Source organism: Macaca nemestrina, chromosome 1 (assembly GCF_043159975.1).
Source record: "Macaca nemestrina isolate mMacNem1 chromosome 1, mMacNem.hap1, whole genome shotgun sequence".
NCBI classification, from domain to species: Eukaryota; Metazoa; Chordata; class Mammalia; order Primates; family Cercopithecidae; genus Macaca; species Macaca nemestrina.
In genome coordinates this window covers 192649966-192665610 of record NC_092125.1, presented here as the reverse complement: position 1 = coordinate 192665610, position 15645 = coordinate 192649966, and the positions used below count along the sequence as shown (strand labels likewise).

Genomic DNA, 15645 nt, shown 5'->3' with positions numbered 1-15645 from the left:
GTCTTAAGTTTTGTAACAAAAAGAGTTTAAAAGGTAAAAAAAAAAATTAAAATTAAAATTAAAAAAGTAAAAATTATTTTTGTACACCTGTACAATGTGTTTTAAGCTAAGTATTATTACAAGAGTCAAAAAGTTAAAAAATTTAAGTTTATAAAGTGAAAAAGTTACAGTAAACTAAGGTTAACTCCTTACTGAAGAAAAATGTTTAAACAAATTTAGTGTAGCCTGGGTGTACGTGTTCATAACGTTGACAGTGGTATGCAATAATCTCCTAGGCCTTCATGTTCATTCACCACTCACTCATTGACTCACTCACAGCAATTTCCAGTCCTACAAGCTCCATTCATGGTAAGTGCCTGATACAGGTGTACAAGTGTTAGTATACCTTTTATACCGTATATTTTTTTACTGTACCTTTTCCATGTTTAGATATGTTTACATAGACGAATATCATTGTGTTACAACTACCTACAGTATTCAGTATAGTAACATGCTGGACAGTTTTGTAGCCTAGGAAGAATAGGCTATGGCCTAGGTGTGTAGTAGGCTATAGCAACCAAGTTTGTGCAAGTATATTCTATGTTCGCACGACGATGAAATTGCTTAACAATTCATTTCTTAGAGCATATCCCTATTGTTAAGAAATGCAAAACTATTCTCTCATAGTCTGTGACCTGTATTTTTGTTCTCTTACCAGTATCTTTTGAAGAGCAGAAGTTCTTAAGTTTGACAAAGTGCACTCTATTTTTTTAATGAATCAAAATTTTGGTCAGGCATCTTCTAAAGTTTCCTTTATATAAATTTTGCATATTTGTTAGTTCCACCCCTGCCCCACCCAAAGTAGCTGAACCATTTTGCATTTTCACCAGCAGCATATGAAAGTTCCATTTATTCTACATCTTTGCCACTATTTAATATGGTCAGCCTTTTGAAAATCTGAGCCATTTAAATAAATGTATAGTGATAGCTTACTAATCACTTTTAATTTGTATTTCCCTAATGAAATAATGGTATTGAGCATCTCTATTCATGTACTTTCTTGTCCTGTATACATTTTCCTTGGTGTTTGTTCTAATCTTTCAACCCAGATCCCTTTTATTTCTTTTTCTGGCCTATTTGCATTGGTAGTACAATACTGAATAAAAGTGGCAAGAGCAGATATCCTTGTCTTGTTCCTGACCTTAAGGGGAAAGCATTTAGCCTTTTCGCCATTAAGTATGATATTATTAAATGCCCTTTATGATATTAATAAATGCCCTTTAGAGTTTCGGATTTAGAAAGTTCCCTCCTATTTCTAGTTTGGTGAGCGTTTTTAGTTTTTATTTAGTAATAGACATTTAATTTTGTGAAATGCTTTTTCTGCATCTATTGAGACAACAGTATTTTTTTTCTTTAGCATGTGTACATATGGTAAATTCCACTGATTAATTTTTGAAATTGAAGCCAACTTTGCATTCCTAGAATTAACCCCACTTGGTCATGATGAGTTATTCTTTTTACATATTGTTAAATTTTTTCCCTTCAATTTTACTTAAAATGTTTACATTTATTTTCATGTATGATATGGCTGCACAGTTTTCTTTTCTTTCAATGTCTTTGCTTGGTTTTGGTGTCAGAAATGTTTGCCTTCATAGAATGAGTTAGGAGACATCCTTTTCTGTTAAATTTTCTAGAAGAGTCAATACAGAATTCGTAATATTTTTTCCTTAAATGTTTGAAACACCAGTAAAGTTTCAAACATTAAAGGAAAAAATATTACGAATTCTGTATTGACTGGAATTTTCTTTGTGGAAAAGTTTTTAACTACAAATTCAATTTCTGTAACAGAAATAGTGCCATTCAGGTTTTCTCTCTTCTTGACTGAGCTTTGGTAATTTGTGTCATTCATGAAAGTTATCCATTTCATCTTAGTTGTCAGAGTAAAATGCATACATTTGTTCATAGTACTCCCTTAATTCTTTTATTATCTGCTGAATCTATAGTGAAGTCACTTCTCTGATTTCTTTTTCTCTTTTTTTTTTTTTTTAGACAGGAACTCACTCTGTGACCCAGGCTGGAGCGCAGTGGTGTGATGATAGCTCACTGCAGCCTTGACCTCCTGAGCTCAAGCAATCCTCCTACCTCAGCCTCCCAAGTGGCTGAGACCACAGTCATGCATTACCATGCCCAGCTAATTAAAAAAACTTTTTAAAAATTTTCATAGAGATGGGTTCTCGCTATGTTGCCCAGGTTGGTCTTGATCTCCTAGGCTCATGTGATCCACCTGCATCAGCCTCTTAAAGTGTTGGGATTACAGCTGTGAGCCACTGTGCCCGGTCCTCTGTCATTTGTGATGTTGGTGATTTGTGTCTTCTTTTATTCTTGATTACTCTAGTTACAGGTTTATCACTTTTATTTGTCTTTGCAAAGAACCAGCTTTTGGTTTCAATGGCTTTTTCTCTATATTTTTATTTCACTGATTTATACTCTAATCTTTATTACTTGCTTTTCTCTGCTTAATTTGAAATTAACTTGCTCTTTTTTTCTCCCTACTTTTCTAAAGTGGAAACTGAGGTCATTAATTGAGCTGCTTTAGCACCACCCCACAAATTCTGAAATGTTCTTTCATTTTCATTGAGTTGAAAATACTTTCTAATGTTCCTTTCAGTTTCTAAGTACTCATGGAGTATTTAAAAATGTGTTACTTAGTTTTCAAATACATGGAGATTTTCCAGATAACTTCCCACCATTGTTTTTTAATTTAATTTCCTTACAATCAGAGAACACACTTTTGTTGTTGTTTTTGAGACAGAGTCTCACTCTGTCACCCAGGCTAGAGTGCAGTGGCATGATTTGGCTCAGTGCAACCTCCACCTCCCGGGTTCAAGCCATTCTCCTGACTCAACCTCCCGAGTAGCCGGGATTACAGGTGCCACCACGCCTATTTTTTGTATTTTTAGTAGAGATGAGGTTTCACCATGTTGGCCAGGCTGGTCTTGAACTCCTGAGTTCAGATGATCTGCCTGCCTTGGCCTCCTAAAGTGCAGGGATTACAGGCACAAGCCACTGCACCTGGCCAGATAACATGTTTTGTATTGCTTAAATCCTCTTAAATTTCTCAAGCCCTAGAAAAAAGAAAGAAAGAGAAATTCTGAAGCCTCATTTAATGGTGCAGAATGTGGTCTATCATGATAAATGTTCTGCATGCACTTGGAAAGAATGTGTATTCTACATATGTTGGACAGTATTCTATATATGTCAGTTAGATCAAGTTAGTTCATAGTGTTGTTCAAATCCACCATATATTTGCTGATTTTTTTTCTCTACTTGTTCTTTTATTATATAGAAAGGAGTATTAAAAGTCTGACTATAGATAATTTTGGATTTATCTGTTTCTCCTACTAGTTCTATTGGTTTTTGCTTCATGTCAGGATTTGTCTGATTCCTTTATCATTATAAAATTAACTTCCTTAACCCTGTTAATATTATTTGGTTTGAAGTGTACTTTGATATTAATATAGCCATTTCACCTTTATTATGGCTAATGTCAGCATGGTATATCATCTTCATACATTTACTTTTAACCTATTTAAAGCATAATTTTTCCAATCATAGCAAGCTCAATAGTAAAGAAACATAAAACATGCGTAAGTTTTTGAAGGCAGTATATAATTGGGTTTTGCTTTTTATCCAATGTGCCAATTTCCGCTTTTTAACATTTAGACCATTTATATTTGATTACTGATATAGCTGGGTTTAAATAAAACATCTTGCTATTTTTTCCCATTATTCTAGTGGTTGCATCAGAGTTTACAGTACAAACATCTTTAACTTACCAGTCTATCTTATCAAGTAAGATAGTACTACTTCATGCATGAGAACCTTGTAATATACCTAAGATTCCTCCCTTCCTGCCTTTGTGCTACTCTTATCATACATTTTACTTATATATATCATCCTCACAATATATGGGTTATTATTGTCTACACAATTACCTTTTACACAGATTTAAATAAGAAAACATCTTATATATCTAGGCTTATAATGACAATTTCCAGTGACCTTCATTTCTTTGTATAGATCTGTTATTTCATTTGATATCATTTTCTTCCAGCTTGATGAACCTCCTTTAACATTCTTGAGGTGTGAGTCTGTGAGTGATGAATTCCTTCAGCTTTTGTAAATCCAAAAATATCTTTATTTCTTTCACCTTTGTGTTTGAAAGACATCTTTGCTGGCTGCAGTAGTCCAAGTCGACAGGTTTTTTTTTTTTTTTTTAGTACTGTCAAGGTATTGTTCAATTTTGTTCTTGCTTATATTGTTTCTAACAAGAAATACAATTCTTACATTAGTTATCCTGTATATAAAGTGTCTTTTTTCTCTGGCTGCTGTTGAGTTTTCTCTATCAATGGTTTTATGCAATTTGATTATGATATGCCTCAGAGTAGTTTTCTTCTTATTATTCTTTGGGATTCCTTGAATTTCTTGATTCTGTAGACCTAGAGTTTTATTTTATTTATTTATTTATCTATCTATTTATTTATTTATTTTGAGATGGAGTTTCGCTCTGTAACCCAGGCTGGAGTGCAGTGGCACGATCTCAGCTCACTACAAGCTCTGTGTCCCAGGTTCACGTCATTCTCCTGCCTCAGCCTCTCAAGTAGCTGGGACTACAGCTGCCCACCACCACGCCCGGCTAATTTTCTTGTATTTTCAGTAGAGATGGGGTTTCACCGTGTTAGTCAGGATGGTCTCAATCTCCTGACCTCACGATCTGCCCACCTTGGCCTCCCAAAGTGCTGGGATTACAGGCGTGAGCCACCGTGGCCGGCTGTTATTTTTAATTTTGGAAAAATTTTAGCCATTATTTCTTCAAATATTTTTTCTATCCCCCATCACTTCTCTCCTCTGGGGACTCCAATTACATGTCTATTTGGTCACCTGAAGTTATCCCATAGTTCACTGGTGCTCTTCTCATTTTTTCTAAATTCCTTTTTCTCTGTGTTTCATTTTGAATAGTTTCTATTGTTATGTTTACAAGTTTACTAATTTCTTCTGGCATTAATCCAATCTAGTGTATTTTTCATTTCCCACATAGTAGCCCAGTGAGTCTTTTCAATATTTTCCATGTCTCTGCTTAATATCTGAACATAACAAATATATTAAAATAATTATTTTAATGTGTTTGTCTGCTGTTCTATGATCTGTGTAGAGTCTGAGCCAGTTTCAATCAATTATTCCCTAGATGATTGGTTGCATTTTCCTGCCTCTTTGCATGCCTGGTAGTCTTTGATTGAAAGTTAGATCTGGTGAATTTTACCTGTTGGGTACTGGATACTCTTGCATTCCTGTAAATCTTCTTGGGCTTTGTTCCTCGATGCAGTTAAGTTACTTATAAAATAGTTTGATCCTCTTGAGTTTTACCTTTATGATTTGTCAGACTGGACTGAAGCAATGCTCAATAATATAAAGTTCAATGCTCAGTGTTAATTATTTTCCAATACTGAGCAAGACCTTCCTGAGTATTATACCCAATGCCCAATCAATTATGAGATGTTCTAGTCTAACTGGTGAGATCAGGAACTATTCGCAGCCCTGTGTGAGTGCCAGGTTCTATTCTTTTGAATCCTTTCAGATAGTTTTTTCCTTTAGCCTTAGGTAGTTTTCTCATATGCATGTATAAAATGGTAGTCTTTTCCTGGACCCTCTGAAGATCACTGTGGTTTTGTGTGCAGCTTTCTCCTCTCTGATACTCCATCCTGTAAATTCTAGCCACCTTGGTTTCTCTGGACTCTCATTTTTTTTTTCTTCCATTTCTTCCAATTAGGGAGTCTGCTGGGCTAAACATGAGTTCCCTTTCCCTGGGCCATGGTCTGGAAACTGTTAAGACAGCAAGCTAGAAAATCATAGAGGCAGCTCAACTCATTTGATCTAGAGATCACTATTTGGCTGCATGATTTTTAGTGACTTAAAAACCATTGTTGGCTGGGCCCAGTGGCTCACACCTGTAATCCCAGAACTTTGGGAGGCCAAGGTGGGTGGATCACCTGAAATCAGGAGCTGGAGAGCAGCCTGGCCAACACAATGAGACCCTGTCTCTACTAAAAATACAAAAATTAGCCAGGCATGTTGGTGTGTGCCTGTAGTCCCAGCTACTCAGGAGGCTGAGGCAGGAGAACTGCTTGAAGCCGGGAGGCAGAAGTTGCAGTGAGCCAAGATCACGACACTGCACTCCAACCTGGGTGAGAGAGTGAGACTGTCTCAAAACAAAACAAACCAAACCATTATTAACATACGCTGTCTTTTTAAAAAAATGGTTTCAGGTGGAAGTATAAATTCAGTCCCTTTCATTTCAAATGAGCAGAAGTCCCAAATTTGTATTTCTACTTAGAAAACAGACAAAATTCTATGGCCAGGCATGGTGGCTCATGCCTGTAATCCCAGCACTTTGGGAGGCCGAGGCGGGCGGATCATGAGGTCAGGAGATCAAGATCATCCTGGTTAACATGGTGAAACCCCGTCTCTATTAAAAATATAAAAAATTAGCTGGGCATGGTGGCGGGCGTCTATAGTCCCGGCTACTCTGGAGGCTGAGGCAGAAGAATGGCGTGAACCCAGGAGGCGGAGCTTGCATCGAGCCAAGATTGTGCCATTGCACTCCAGTCTGGGTGACAGAGCAAGACTCCATCTCAGAAAAAAAGAAAAGAAAAAGAAAACAGACAAAATTCAAACTCAACCCAAAATGCTGACAGTGTGAGGAAATAACCTTTGAGTACTAAAGGAAAAGATCGTAGGTAACTTCCTGATGTTTAGCTTTGTTTAGCACCAGAACACTTCTTTGCTTATCAGCCATATCATACACTGATACAGTCAATACCATCTGTGCATTGTCTGGGTTACTTAATCCTTGTGGGAAACTCTTGATGACCTCTGATGAGCTCCTGAAATGCTTCACTGAGTGGGACTCAGTGTCAACATTCTTGTAGAAAGATAAGATTGTGACAGGAGTGCTGAGTACAGAGAAAGAAATACTGCTCCATTTTCAACAATGTCTATGGACTATAACTCTCTTTCCTGTCTGAATTAAGAGCTCTAGTAAAAATCAGCAGCTGTTTTCAGTAACACAGAATATCCTCAAGGAGGTAAAGAAGGAGGCAAGGGTGTTACTTGGGATGAAGATGGGAAGAATGTCTGCTGCCAAAACTCACAGTGACCAAATTTCACTTATTGAGCTGTGTTCTTCCCATAGAAGTTTATTCTGGGGCCCTGAGGTAAGAAGCCCAAGGGCTTCCACCTCCTGTTTTGATTGTCTAAAAACCATTAAAAAATGACTTATCTTCCACCTACTAAAGATGTTGAAAATCAATTACCTGCTTGAAGCAATGGACAGGCGCTGGGACTGAACATGTTTCTTTTAGGTATTTGTCCCAGGTAAAATGACCTGTAAAGGAAATAGAAATCTATATCACAGTCAACTTCCTAAAAAAAATGTTTTCAGGATATAATCTACACTAAACAGTAAGCTATTTGTGGACTGGTTTTGAGCATAAAAAACATATTTTTTTCCTGTTTGAGCTCAAAGGAGTATTAAGGGGAAGAATCTAAGTGACCTGAGCAGATGTTTTAGATTCATGTTTTAAAATAATGGTCTAAAGATGGCTTAGGGTGTTCTTTATGCTCATTCCTAAAGTGATCCAAAATGCCAAAGCAAGATATATCAGTAGTACTTCAAAGAACTGCCCAGGAAGCTCATGGAAAACAGAATAGAAGAAGCAGAAAGTGGGTGGGGAGATTCCTTTTGAACACTCTCTCAGAAAGGTCCCTCATTGCTGTCAAGTGGCAGCTTTTAACACCCAATATGGTTGGATTCCAGCATCTCAGCTCAGGAAGAATGAAGAAAAGGCTGTCTAGAGACAAGGGGCGAGATGATTTGAGGGGAGGGGAAGCCACATGAGTGAGATTATAGTTGAAACCTCACTCGAAAAACTGGCTCTCACCTACCCTTACTGCACCCCCACCCTAGCCACAGTGTCTTGCTCTGGGGTACAAAGTGACAAAGATCTGTTAATTTAGAGCAAAGTAGGACCTGGGAAGCATGTCTGATGACAGTAAATAAGAACAAGCTGGGGAGTCTGTAGAATCGTTTAGCCTCTTGAACTGGCCTTACACCCTCTCAAAGTTTGAAGAATACTGTCCTAGATAAACAATCTTCAAGGTGACACTGTGCTGGGGCAAGGGAAAACATATTAAGGTAGGCCATTAGATATGGATCTCATTGGATCACTAAAGATTATCAAATTCTTTATTTAAAGGTTAAACCAATTACCAGTCTCCCCCTAATACCCACCTAGAGGTGACCCCATGATGGAGCAGGGAAGGTCCCAGAGAATCTCACAAGCTAAAACACTGTAGCAAACCAGCATTTCTTGAAGCTTCCTCTGTAGTGGAGCAGCACAGAGCCCCTTTGGGCCATGCAAAAAGCACTAGATGCTGGGAATAAAAATGAGTCACTGAATGATGACATCTAAATCACTCCAAAGATGATGCCAAGACTTTACACTCTATTTATTTTATAGCTTCTGTTTTATAACTGGTTCCTTTCCCACTATCTTTAACTAAGTCAAATAGATTTGGCCAGAAATCACAGTCAGTTCTGAACTATTTCATGAACTGGCTGATGATTAATCATCATGACTAGACAGTTAGTCTATAGGGCAAATGAGATGACTCTTTTCTGAAATCAAGGTTTAAAGACGTTATCAGAATTTAATGAAGAGTTTGCTCCTAGTTGACAGGGCCCTAAAGCAAGGACTGAATACATTTCATCACTGTTTGCTGTTAGAAAAATAAAACATTACAATTTATTATTCCATCCTTACAAATGAAAGATTAAATCAAATAGCAAGTTTTGGATTTCCCTGGATTGAGAATCTTCAACTCTGGCATCTAGAGCAGCACTGTCCAGTAAAACTTTCTGTGCTGACTAAAATGTTCTGTATCTGTGCTAGCCAATAAGGTGGCCACCAGCCACATAACTACTGGACACTTGAAATGTGGGTAGTGTAAGAAACTAAATTTTATTAATTTTAATTTAAATTTAAATCTCCACATGTAACTAATAGTTACTGTATTAGGAAGCACAGACCAAGAATTTTGGTCAGTCCTGGGTAACTGCTTATATTAGCGTAAGTTCTGAGTAAAAGCACCCAAGAGACTTTGGTCTTAAGAATAATGGTAGCATCAGGGGTACCACAGTAATTAGGGTATTAATTACAGTTCTCCATTTTACATATCAACCATGGTAATCAATCCCTATTCTGTAATGTACATAGGCTAGAAACCTCAGCCCTTTTACCACTTAGGAAACATTCTATTACTAACTGAATGAAAAGGAACCTCTGTTTAAAGTAGTTCACCCACTGTGATGGCTGGCTGGCTTGAACCATACCTAGAGGGTATTTTCCTTTTATTTGACTTCTTGGGCTACCTAAGACTTAGTTCCTTATTATCAGGTGAATTGCAAAATAAGGTAATTTTTATGACTTAGTAAGAATGTTTGGACACCTATTGTAATGCCCATGATGAAGCCAGACATAATATGTCTGCCATATCTCCAAGCACTAAAGTAACCACAAAAGAAATAGGACAGGCACCAAGGTATAGATCCAGAGTTAGCAAGCTTTCCATTAAAGACAATATAATAAAAATTTTATGCTTTCTAGGCCATACAGTCTATGTCATAGCTACTCAGCTCCACTACTCCAGTATGAAAGCAGCCACAGACAATCTGTGCATAAATTAGCATAGCTGTTCCACTCAAACTTTATTTACACAAACAGGCAGAGGGCTGAATTTGACCTCCCAACAGTAGTTTGCCAGACCTCTGGTATAAATCATTGACTCTCATGTAATACTTATAGTCTCATTTCTTTAAACAAAGTTCTGGGCCCCACCTTCAGAAGTTCTCATTCAGTAGGCTCCAAGTGTGGCCTGAGAACATGTATTTTCCAAGGCTCCCTAGGTAATTTGGATTAACATCTGTGACTAACAACTACTACTGGTGTAGTTTAAATAATGTAATATTGGGAGTTTGAGGATGTTGATAAAAGTCTTGTTTCTACAGCTAACTATCTTGGGTAAATTATTTAATCCTTCCAAGCCTCAGTTTACTCATCTGAAAAATGAAGACGATATCTGTCTTACAAGATTGTACATAGATTCTTCATTCAATAAATATTTAAACTTCTCCAAGTACAAAGAACTGTGTTAAATATTAGGGGAACAAGGTAAGACATGATTTCTCAATTCATGGAGCTTTCAGTCTAGAGATAAACAGGGACATTAATAAACATAACACAAGTAATCTGTTATGATAATGATAAAGTTAACGAGGTAGTACAGGTTGTCTTGAAAATGCAGAACATGAAAACCTCGTTCATGCTTGGGCTCAGAGATTACTGTGAAAATTAATATTAACTAACAAAGGTATAATGTTTAATAATTTAAACATATAAAATTTGAGTATTTTCAATTATTCCAACATTATAATTCAAAATTATAATTCAAAATATTCAAACAGTATAATTTGAATGTTTTCAATTATTCATTCAACAGATATTTAACTATCCTCTATGTGCCCGGCAATATGACAGGGGTCCCTGCCCTCATTTACTTGCCGGTGTATGATGAGACACAGCTAACACATAATAAATAAACAAGACAGTAAGTGAAAAGAACTTTTTTTTTTTTTTTTTTTTAATTTTTTTTTTTGTTGTTGTTGAGTCAGAGTCTCGCTCTGCCGCCCAGGCTGGAGTGCAGTGGCCGGATCTCAGCTCACTGCAAGCTCCGCCTCCCGGGTTCACGCCATTCTCCTGCCTCAGCCTCCCGAGTAGCTGGGACTATAGGCGCCCGCCACCTCGCCCGGCTAGTTTTTTGTATTTTTAAAGTAGAGACGGGGTTTCACCATGTCAGCCAGGATGGTCTCGATCTCCTGACCTCGTGATCCGCCCGCCTCGGCCTCCCAAAGTGCTGGGATTACAGGCTTGAGCCACCGCGCCCGGCCCCGTGAAAAGAACTTGAAGGGAATAAAATGAGGTGATGCGATAGAGACTGGGAGCTATCTTAGTAAAGTTACGGACAGATACTCTTCAGAGGAAATGTCTGAGCTAAGACTTCACAGATGAGAAAAAGTCAGCCATCTCCTTTACTAAATAATGCTTATAAAAGTGTTTTTATAAACTCTGATGCATACCACATGATGTTTACATTTATTATTAAAAAAGAAAAAAAGGTCCCTGCTCTGAAGGGACTTAAAAATGGCATTAACGTACCTTGGCCCATAAAATATAAAGCACAAGAGATCACCTAGTTAAATGCATGAATCACTTTCTCTAATTTCATTCATTCAGCAAATATTTACTGAATACCTACTATATGTTAAGCCTGGTTCTAGGCACTGGTGATATATAGCAAAATACAGTGCAGCCGAAGTCTCTGCCCACATGGAGCTTACATTCTAACGGGAAAGACAGACAATAAACAAACAAACAAACAAACAAATACGTCAGCTGGTCCAGACGGTAACAGAGACACCACATTAATTATACAATTCCTGGCTATTTTGAAATTTAAAAAAATAAAAGTAAGAGGTAAAAAAGGTGTGCTATTTTAGGCAGGGCAGTCAAAAAAGGCATCTTGATAAGGTGATATAAAAGTTGAGATTTGGGCCGGGTGTGGTGGCTGACTCCTGTAATCCCAGCACTTTGGGAGGCCGAGGTGGGCAGATCACCTGAGGTCAGGAGTTCAAGACCAGCCTGGCCAACATGGGGAAACCTTGTCTCTACTAAAAGAAATACAAAAATTAGCTGGGCGTGGTGCCAGGCACCTGTAAATCCCAGCTACTTGGGAGGCTAAGGCAGGAGAACTGCTTGAACCTGGGAGGTGGAGGTTGCGATGAGCTGCGATCGCGCCACTGCACTCTAGCCTAGGCGACAGAGCGAGACTCCGTCTCAAAAAAAAAAAAAAAAAAAAAAAGTTGAGATTTGAATGGTCCTTTCAGCCTCTGCTTAAATACTTCCAATCATGCGACACTCATTATTTAGCTATTACTCAACAGTACAAATGGACAGACTACTCTTTATAGTCAGCCAACATCTGCCTTCTAACCTCTACTGATCCTAGATATATCTAATCTCTATGTCCCAAATCCCTCGACTGCTCCTCATTTGACAGGCTGGTTACTCATGTCTGGCTACTGTTCTGGCCACATTCCTTTACAAGAACTCCACTTTGTTCAACCTAAATGTGAACCCAAATTCCTAAAAGCAATTAAGGATAATCAATGTCTTTAGATCAGAAATTCCACTCCACTAACACCGTATAAATAGTGTTCTATGTACCAAAGTTTAAATAACAATATATTTGTTAGATGCCACTGATGGTAATTTAAGTGTCTTTATTTTATTTTGAGACATGGTCTTGCCTTGAGTCAGTGTCAGGCTACAGTACAGTGGTGTGAACACAGCTAATTGCAGCCTCGACCTCCTGGGCTCAAGCGATCCTCTCATCTCAGCCTCCCTAGTAGCTGGGACTACAGGTGTGTGCCACCATGCCTAGCTAATTTTTGCATTTTTTGTAGAGACAGGGCTATGCCAAGTTGCCCAGCCTGTTCTTGAACTCCTGAGTTCAAGCGATCTACCTGCCTCGGCTGCCCAAAGTGCTGGGATTACAGGTATGAGTCACAGATTTGGGATTTGTCCTAAGGGTGAGATTTGTCCTAAGGGTGGGACTAATGGACAAAGAGCGTGCACAGTTTAGATTTTGATACAACATATATATTGCTGAAATATCCTCTAGAAAGAATATACTGATTTTTTTTTTTTTTTTTTTTTTCTTTGAGACAGGGTTTCCCTGTGGAGTCCAGGCTAGTTACAAACTCCTAGACTTGTCGTCCTCCTGCCTTGGACTCCCACACTGTGGGGATTACAAGTATAAGCCAAATTTTTTTTGTTTTGTTTTGTTTTGTTTTTGAGACAAAGTCTCACTCAGATACCCAGGATGGAGTGTGGTGGCGCAATCATACCTCACTGTAACTCCGATCAGGACTCAAGCAACCCTCCGTGCTCAGTTTCCAGAGTAGCTGGGACTACAGGTGTGCGTCAGAATGCTTGGCTAATTCTTTTCTTTTTAGTAGAGACAAGGTCTCACTACATTGCCCAGACTCAATTTCTATTCCTACCAAAAGTACACAAGTGTGTTTACCACATATTTGCTAAAACTGTGTTTTAACAATTTCTATAATTTTGACAAATCTTATCAGTGAAAAAATAAAATAATATTATAATTTTATTTGTAATTTTTGATTACTAATAAAGTCAAAGATCTCTTTAGGCTTATCAGCCAGTTTGTATTTTAGTTAGCCATTTTTATGCTGAGATATTCTTTTGTTTTCTCACAGACTCTAGGAGTTCTTTGTAGATTAAGGAAAAGTCACTAGAAGAATTTTTACTTAATAGAAATAAAGCATCTAGAAAAGGTGTTCTTTCCACTATAACACAGGTCCCTCTGAAAAGACACAGACTTTCAGGCAACAGAAAGAGAGGCTTAGATAAGGAAGAGAAATCAGAGGTGTTTTGGAGGGTCCAGGCAGATATCCTGATACGAGAAAGGTCTGGATGTGGGAGGCTTCACAGATGTAGAATCTTAACATTCAAGCTACCAAGGACGTTAGTGTTTCCTAAAACTCATGGCTTTCTTGGTCCCATATCTTTGCTCATGTTACTCACACTCAGTGACTAAAGCTCAGCAAAAATTTTACATTTTCTGTCAGAAGGCTTTGCAGAGAAAGGCTGGACAAATTCTACCATTTCCCTATCTCCTATATAATCATAATTATTTATGTAAGTTCTTTATGGATGGGGGCTCATATTCATTTTAAAAATATTTAAATGTTTAACACAGTGCCTGAAATTTAGAGGCTCAATATGAGTTTCTGAGTGAATGAAAAGAAGCACGCAAGTAATAATCCTATTCTTTCTTGGATTAATAATACCTGGGATATAGTTCTGAAAACTATACTCTGAGAGAGATCAAATCTGAGTTTAAATGATTACCTAGTGATGGTAAACAGACCCAAAACCATGTCACCTGAGGACCAGGTGAAGGAACATGAACAATTAGCATGAGTAAAAAAGTGAAGTCTCAGAGCCATCCCCCATCCATCCAACAAATATTGATAGTGTGTGTCAAAGCACTGTGCTGGGTGCTGGACACATAACTGTGATCAAAATATCATCCTTGACCTCACACAGTTTCAGTCTAGTGACAGACAGAGAATCTAGTGAGGGACAGAGACTAAACAGTCACCACTAAGATAATATGATAAGTGCTATACTGGAGAGACAGAGGGTGCTATAGGAGCACCCAGAGTGCTTGTGGAAGCTTACCAAAGGAAGAAAGCTCTAGGCTTCTAAGCTAAAGTGTAAAAGGATAAGCAGGAGTCAAAGAAAAAGGAAACACTTTTTGTTTGTTTCAGACAGAAAGAAAGGCATTATAAAGGCTCAGACATGAGAAAAAGCAGTTCTAAAAGCAGATCTTTTGGTATGGCTGCTGGGTAGAGTTTAAAGAAAAAGTAGTTTAGAAAAAAGGTTACAGATAACTGCAGTGTTCAGGCATTAGAGAGCCCAATATACTGTATTACTGAGAAGAGGAAGCATTCAAGGTTTTGGGGTGGTCATTCTGGCTGTAAAGAATGGGCAGGAGGGGGATAGGGCTGGAGGCAAAAAGACCAGTTAGGAAGTTGTTTTAATAATCTAGGTGTGAGATGACTGTGGCTTCAACTATTAAAGTGGCAGGGTGGCAATGAGAAGGCAGTCCCTAGAGCTTCTTTCTAGAAATCAGGGTAAGTGAAAAATAGGCTAACCCTGTTTCAAATGGCCAGAAAGTTAGAGGGATGACTAACAGAAATTACAAAAAGCAAATTTTGGCCCAATAAATATGTCTAAATATGAAATGAATTACCTGAGGAGCTTCTAGGTTCTCAACAACTTGAGGAGTTCAAGGTAAGACATTTTACAAAAAATTCAAAATGTTGAATTTTAAATGCTGGGCAAGAATACATTATTTTGTGGTCTTTTCCAACTTTGAGATTCCACAGATCTACTGAATTTTGTTTCAGTTTGCTATTTGGAGCTGCTCCTTATGCTAGATGGTAAAAACGAAATATGCAGGATTAACTTATATATCAGAGGATATGCCTATGCAACCAATGCTCTAGGAAAAATACACTTTCAAATTTTAACATCTTTTAGTAACTGATATACTCTATGTCAAATCGAGTACCCACATTTCACAACTCCCCATCAACAGTTTACAATATGCCTTAAGCTGTCACTGAGTTACAATTGTTATTATCATTCATATTAGCTACAAAACCAAAAACAGCAGCTATCACTGTCTTCCATTTGCCTGTACCACGCCAGACTACGTCCAATATCTCCTGTGTTCATTATAACCTGCAAAGTAGTTTTATTCCCATTTTAAAGATGAGGAAATAGGCTTAGAAAGATTAAGTAATTTGCCTGAAGTCACAAAACTGGTAAGTGGGAATAGGAATTTGAACCAAGGCCTGTCTGACTCCTATGTCCATGTTTTTTCTACCACACATCA

At 37.8% G+C, this 15645-nt stretch overlaps 1 protein-coding gene across 24 annotated transcripts in view; it reads right to left on the bottom strand.

The window, feature by feature from the left end:
• LOC105494826 (Scm polycomb group protein homolog 1) overlaps positions 1 to 15645 on the bottom strand; it is a 221688-nt gene that overhangs the window by 132604 nt on the left and 73439 nt on the right. For 9 of the 24 annotated variants that reach the window (XM_071095081.1, XM_071095094.1, XM_071095022.1 and 6 more), the window contains one exon: positions 7350 to 7420. The exons of 5 other annotated variants lie outside the window; for them this stretch is intronic. Coding sequence is in view for 13 of the 19 variants with exons in the window: in XM_071095022.1 (XP_070951123.1) it covers positions 7350 to 7420 (71 nt within the window). In the remaining 6 variants the exon portion in view is untranslated. Of the gene's footprint in view, positions 1 to 7349; positions 7421 to 8326; positions 8470 to 14997; positions 15181 to 15645 lie in introns of all 24 variants that reach the window. 10 more of the 24 variants (XR_011622335.1, XM_071095044.1, XM_071095056.1 and 7 more) reach the window with 4 other exon arrangements.